This window comes from Mesitornis unicolor, unplaced genomic scaffold (genome assembly GCF_000695765.1).
Source record: "Mesitornis unicolor isolate BGI_N332 unplaced genomic scaffold, ASM69576v1 scaffold8833, whole genome shotgun sequence".
NCBI classification, from domain to species: domain Eukaryota; kingdom Metazoa; phylum Chordata; class Aves; order Mesitornithiformes; family Mesitornithidae; genus Mesitornis; species Mesitornis unicolor.
In genome coordinates, this window is record NW_010176653.1 from 2104 (window position 1) to 8944 (window position 6841).

The 6841-nt window shown below is 51.4% G+C and overlaps 1 protein-coding gene across 1 annotated transcript; it reads left to right on the forward strand.

Moving 5' to 3' along the window:
• Positions 1 to 4434: 4434 nt before the first annotated feature.
• LOC104538555 (D-beta-hydroxybutyrate dehydrogenase, mitochondrial-like) lies at positions 4435 to 5743 on the forward strand (the record flags this gene model as incomplete). Its single annotated transcript, XM_010181793.1, has 3 exons — positions 4435 to 4595; positions 4732 to 4890; positions 5642 to 5743. Coding segments are annotated over 3 exons (422 nt in total), but the record flags the coding sequence as incomplete, so codon positions are not given.
• Positions 5744 to 6841: the final 1098 nt, after the last annotated feature.

The following is a 6841-nucleotide window of genomic DNA, read 5'->3' on the forward strand; positions in this document are numbered from 1 at the left end:
GTGGTGCTGGTGGGCCGCCTCGCCACCAGCCCCCCCCCTCCCCCCCCAGCACATCTTTGCCACCTGCCGAGACCCCAAGGGTCCGAGAGGGAAGGTCATTGTGGGCACAGGGGATGGCTCTGAGCCCGGCGGAAGAAGGGAATTCATGGTCCCCTCTCGCTGCCAGATCCAGCCCTGGGTGAGTGGGCTGGCAGTGGGGGCAGGAGGGCTCCAGCGGGGTCTTATAACCCCCCAGCCTCATGGTTATGGCTGTGGCTGGCCCAGATGGATGGGATGGGGCCGGAGGGGCAGACGTGGTGCCTATGCCCTTGGTGCTCGCTCTTGGCCGTGCTGATGGCTGGCCAACCCCTTCTCCATGCTGGGATCACCCAGGATGGAGTGCAGTGCCTGAGCCCACCGGGACCCCTTCTCCTGCCAACCATGGGAATGCCACTGTGCCCTGTCTGCTGGGAACTGCCCTCACACCTTGCCCAGCAAAAGCAAAGCCATGCTATCCCAGCTCCAGCTGGGGCGACCTGGGAGCAGGGGTGGGAGGCCTGGCCATGCCGCTGATGACTTCTAACCTCCTCCCTTTTGCTCCATCACTTCGTTTCCAGGTCTTGCAAGAATTAGCTGCCCAGCACCCCAGCATCAAACTGGTCCAGCTAGGTATGGAGCAATCTCCCTCCTTGCACTCAGCACTGCTTATAGCCCTCCACTCACTTTGGGGACAGGACTGGGGGCAGCTCTTTTCGGCAGCCTGACTTAATGCTGGCAGCTGGGCAGCTCCAGCCCTGTCAGGCAGGGAGGGATGGGCGTACGTTTGGGCAGGCTTCCTCCTCCAAGCAGAGCTGTCTCCTGGCTGGAAGCAGTCAAACTGGCTTCGGAGGCAGGCAAAGGTGTGTCTGGACACCTCTGTGGAGCACGTTTCATGGGAAAGGCATGACCTCTGCTCCCAAAGATGCTAAATACAGCGCCCCAGTTTGGGACTGGGATATGCAGGTTTGCAAAGTGAAGCAAGGCAGGCCCCAGCAAGCAAAGTTACCAGATGGTTCCTAAGTAGGAGGGATTGGTTTGGGGGCTGCTTGGAGGTGGCCACTGTCGGCATTTCCCAGGTGAAAAAGGGAGAAAAGAAATAGGCTAAAGGATGTCTATGGGAAATCTGGCCCTGTGGGGGTGTTGGTATCCCAGAACCAGAGGTGTGCTCCAGTTCGGGATGCCCACAGCCTGGACTGAGGTGATGACCTTTCATCCTTGCCTTGCTCCCGTGGAGGCGGGCCAGATTTTGTGGCATTTGTCAGCAGCGCTGGGGAGCAGGAGAAGGTGGCAAATGGACCTGGAAAGCATAGAGATCTGGAGGAGAAAAGGGAGAGCATCCAGGACAGCTTTGGTGTTGCTGAAGTTGGGGTGTTCGCAGGCAGGAAGCTCCCAGGGTGCAGGGCAGCGATGGGGGCTCGCTGAGGAGGGCAGCGTTAGGGTGAAAAATGGGTGAAAAGGAGCACCAGGCTGAGGAATGTTGTTTCCTGCAGAGGTGTCTTGAGGAGGCAGGCAGCTCTGTCTGAAAGAGAAGGGGCTGCGCACAGACACCTTTTTTTTTAAGAAAAGTTGGCTAAAAAAAACCCCTCCAAACCCAAAAGAAGCGTTCTGGGGAAGTGTTTGCATTAGAATTGACATCACTGTAATAAGTGAGGTGGGAAGCAGCCACAGCTTCTAAATACTTCAGAGTATTTCCTTAGAGCCAATAATAAAAAGGAGGTTGTAGAGAGGTGGCTGTGAGTCTCTTCTGACAAGTTACAACTGATAGGACAAGAGGAAATGGCATCAAGATACTTCAAGAGAGGTGTACATTAGACATTAGGTAGAACCTCTACACTGAAAGGGTTATCAGAGCCTGGCACAGGCTGCCCAGGGAAGCTGTGCAATCGCCATCATTGGATGTGTTTAAAAGCCGTTGAGATACGGTGCTCAGGGACATGGTTTAGAAGTGGGCATGGTAGAGGTAGTTAACGCTTGGACTTGATGATCTTAAAGGTCTTTTCCAACCATAACAATTCTATGATAAAAAAACCGAATCAAGGCAATGCAAAGTCCATATTAGTCTCTTATTTGTTTAAAAACACCTGAAAAGTTCAAGTAAATTTTTAGCATTTTGTAGCAAAGGCGGCATTTCTGAAGTCAGGCTTTACTAAAAAGCAGCAGTAAATCTCTCTCTTACTATTAAATAGATTATCAAAGTAGAACACCTTCTCAGTGATGAAAAATGGCATCTCCAAAATCACCTGTGAGCCCCAGCTGGCAGTATGTGATGGGAAGAGCACGCTTACCTTGCTCAACAAAGCAAGGCCAACAAAAAAGGGACATCTCAAGATGCTGACCACTAAATAAACAACCTTTACTAAAACACACACATCCCAAAATAAGCCAAAAAGCTATGAAGAACAGAACGGCAAAAAAGTATTTTTAAAAAATAAAGTGAAGCTGCTTCAAGCTGTCTTTCTTCACCTTAAGGAAAAGTTGGCTTCAAACCAGCAATGGGAATGCACTGTTCAGCCAGAAAGTCAGAAATTAACTCCAGTGACAGAAATTAATCTGTCACTTCCTTTCCTCCCCTCTCTCTTTCTTTCTTTCTCTTCCTTATCCTCTTCTTTCTTCCAAGGAGATGAGTTTGTTCCTTCAGCACATTTGGCTGAAAGGTGCTGGTCCCACACACCCGGCGCTTTGGAGCCAGGGCTCAGCTCGTCCAAACAGAGCAGTTAATCATTCACCAGAGCAACTGAAAGGTCTCTCATAGGTGGTGGAGCCTTGAACTTCGCTCAATCATTATCCAAAGCCACTAAAAAGCACCCTGCGATATGTCCATGCATGTGCTATCGAATCCCAAGGCTCCATCCTCTCACATACAGTGGCCTCACAGCAGATTATCTCATCAAATCCCCCCAGATATTTTCATTACACCTCTATGATGGTCCGTGCTGCACAAGGCAAGGTGATACCAAGTCCCAGGCCACTCAAATACTTGCTTATCTCCATAAGGACACCAAGAAGTTAAAAATGCCAGGAAAAGGGATTGCTGTGCTGCTTGGGGGTGTATAAAATACTCCAAGAAGGGAGCCTTCATCCCTGCAGACCTTTGCTAAGTCAGTCTTGTCTAAGCGTGAGAACAGAAACACAGCTCAGGGGCCAAAGTGTTGCAAAAAGTAGTCCTAGCTCTTCCAGCCCCTCCCCAGCAGGTTCATCAGATTAGCAAAAATGTGCAGGGAGCAAAGGCGCGCTCCTAAGGGCTCAGTGGTGTACTTTGGGTGTTAAAAGGTGATATATAAAGTTTAATGTTGGCCTAACCAGCCCATTTCAGATGCTGAAGGTGGTTACATGATCCCTTTGAAATCAGCACCGCCCACTTCAGTGGGATGAGCACCTGGTAGGGGATGCACATCCTGACAGGCAAACCCAAAAGCTGAACACAAAAAATACCACTCCTATTGCTTTAGCCAAGAAATCCTGCAATTAAAGCACAGCAGATTTTCCAGAAGATACCAATATTGAGGGGGAGAAAAGGGCACTGGGAATGCTTACCCCCATTAGCACAACTTCAGTTGTTTCTGGTTGCTTGAGAGGGGCTGTCCCAACAACTTGGCCGGAGCATCCATAGGGATGAGGAAGTTGAGACTCAGAGCCTGCACAGAAGTACTGCAGGTTATATTCTTTGTAAATCCTATTACTTGTACTCAGCTCGGTTCCAAATCCTCATTGGCAACAATATGAAGCAATAAAAAATCTACACAAAAGGAAATGAAAAGAAAAAAGGAAGGATTTTTGCATATAAACAGCTGTAAAGCTATGGGAAGTTGTGCTGTGGAAGATCAATTTAGGCACAAATAGTATAAAAAGGCAAAGATAACTCTAAATGATCAGTCAGAACAGATATCAACCAGGAAAGATCTTCATGTAATTCAACAATAAAATGAATGTGTCTCCTCTATGTTAACAGCTCCTATAGCTGCTGGGGACTACAGGAGGACTTGAAGAGCATAGTTAGGTTGTTTCCCCAAAGATGGGGTCTCCTTACAATGTAACTTAAACTTAATTGTAACTGAAAATAAGACTGGGAGCCTCAGTGTGCAAGGACGGAGCATCCCTTGTGCAATCATAAATTCCTTGAGTATAGACAGCAAATAGAGATAAGTTCTTTAAGTTCTTACCAGCCACCTCAAGTTGACCAGAAAAGAGCTGAATTGAGGTTTTATTAACCTAAAGCTGTGAAACCAAGAACTGAAGACAAACTGCTGCTCATTTTGATGTGCTTAACACCCTGACCTGCTAAACCTGGTCCTTTCTTTCTAGATGATGCTGGTTTAAGGAGAGCCATTCCAGTCACATCACACTTTCCAGTATGGGAGCTCTCCTCCACTTTGCTTTTTACCTTGGCAGACACAGCGAACTTGCCCAGCATCTGAGGGGCCGTGCGGGCTGTGGGGTCTTATCTGCAGGACCAGGGCTTGAACCTGCTCATCAACAATGCGGGCGTCAGCTCGCACGCCACTCTGCACTCCCTGGACTCGCAGGACATGCTCTCTGTGTTTGCCACCAACGTGGTAGGGCCGCTCCAGGTTGTCAAGGTACGTGTGGACCTTTTGGGTTTCTCTTGCTTGGGGAGATGTGCCCTCAGCTGGGTGGGCAAGACCAGGACCAAGGGTCTGCAGAGGGGTCCCCTGCTTGTCATGTATTAACCCAGCGTTGGTGTCTTTGTGCCAGGAGTTTCTGCCGCTCCTGGAGAAGGCAGTGAAGGGTACAGGGAAGAAGGGGCTGAGCTGCAGCAGGGCCGCAATCATCAACGTCTCCGCCAAACTGGGCTCCATTGGGCTGTACCTCGGGGTGTCAGAGGCCCCCATGTACCCGTACTGTGCCAGCAAGGTGAGGTGGCTGGGGAGGTGCTGAGGATGCTCTGCTGAGCACTGTGCCCATGGAGGGGAGCCCATGGGGGCACCCACCTGGCCCAGGCCACCCACCCCCTGCTTGGTTCTCCCAAGCATAGACATGGAGACCAAGACAGCAACACCTGGGACTGAGCCTTTCAAGCGAGTTGTGCTGATGCTCTACCCCAGGGCCAGGTCCCATTTCCCACCTCCACAGCCATTTTCTGGGTGGGATATGTCCCCCCTCCTACCCACTCACACCCTGAGTTGTGCTGTTATGATGATACCTCTTCCAGGCTGCCCAGAACATGGTAACGAGGTGCATGGCTTCAGAGCTCCAGGACAAGGGCATCTTGTGCATGGCCATCCATCCTGGCTAGGTGAAGACTGACATGGGGACTGAGAAGGTACTGGGTTGTGCAGGGGAGGGTCAGCAGGACCCATGTTGGACCCCCAACTCTTGGGGAGGGCAGGGGCACTTGGGGCAGGGGAGGTTGTGTGGTACTGACAAGACCATCTCCTGGGACAGAGCAGGCAGGGAGCAGGCAGCAAGATGCGAAGTGCAGGGGAGAGCCAGCCCTGTCCCCCCACCCAGCACAGAGAACGGGGGGGGGGGGGCAAAAAAACGCCTCCATGAGCACGCTGGGTCCTGCTCCCCAGGGCTCCCACCCTCGGTCTGCCCGAGCCCGGCTGCTCTCTGTGCCGGTCACAGCCCACGCAGTGACGCTGCGCCTTGTCCTCTCCTGCAGGCACTGCTGAGGGTGGAGCACAGCATGCGAGGCATCCTGACCGTGCTGGCCAGCCTCTCCGGAGCCTTCCTCGACTGGGAAGGGAACAGCCTGCCCTGGTGATGGACAGATGAGCGGACAGAGGGACGGACGGACAGATAGTGCCTCTTGCCCACGCTGCAGCCTCCCGCTCACTGGCTCACCCCTTGGAGTGGTCACCTTGCTCCTGGCTGCCCGGGAGAGGGGAAGGACACCAGAAGCAGCTTCTCTCCCCTTCCCTACCCCACACATGGCCCCTCAGCCCCGCTGTACCCCCACATCTGTAAACACCACGACCTGACCCCTCTCTGCTCTGTTTCTGAACCCCCAGCGTCAAACCTCCCGGCCAAGCCTGGCACCCGCTCCCCACGTGCTGCCCGAGTGCCGTGTGTCCATCTGTCCTGCCTGTGCCCTGTCCCCTGACTGAGGGGAGAGGGCAGTCAGTGTCGGCGAACCCCAGTCCTTCAGGCACCCCAGGTGAGCACAGCCCTGGGGGTGCCCTGCAGCCCTGGGGATGCTCAGGATGTTCCCCAGCCCTGGGGGTGCTCGGGAGATCTCTCTGGACCAATTACCAGGATGTGGCTGCTACTCCTCCAAAGCTGCATGCAGCATCTGCAAAATAAAAAGCAAAAGGCACATGCTGAGATCCTGGCCAAAACCACAGGCAGCCTGCACCCCTTGCCATCTTTCAATTGGTCCCAGAAAAGGTGAGGTGTTTGTTGAGTTGGATTGTTGGGACTGGCTTTGCAATGGACTGGATTGCATTAAATTATTGCCTCATTTATTATTGCCTCTTGTTTGGCATTTTATTGCATTGTATTATTGTCTATTGGATTAATCTAATGTATTGTATTATTGCCTCTTGGATGATTGGACTGGATTGGATTATTGCCTCTTGGTATGTGTTGTGTTGTCCTGATTTCTTGACACTTGTATAATTGCCTGTTGTATTGCGTTGCGTTATTGCCTATTGTATTATTGTCTCTCGCTGTCATTTGTATGGCGTTGTATTATCGCTTCTTGCTTTGCTTTGTATTGTATTGTTTTTTAGTACTGCCTTTTGCATTGAGTTATTTGCTCTTGCTTTGCGTCGTATTATTGCCTCATTTATTGTTGTTTCTTGAATTATTGCCTGCTATTTTGCATTCCATTGCATTGTCTTACGGCACCTTGGATTAATGT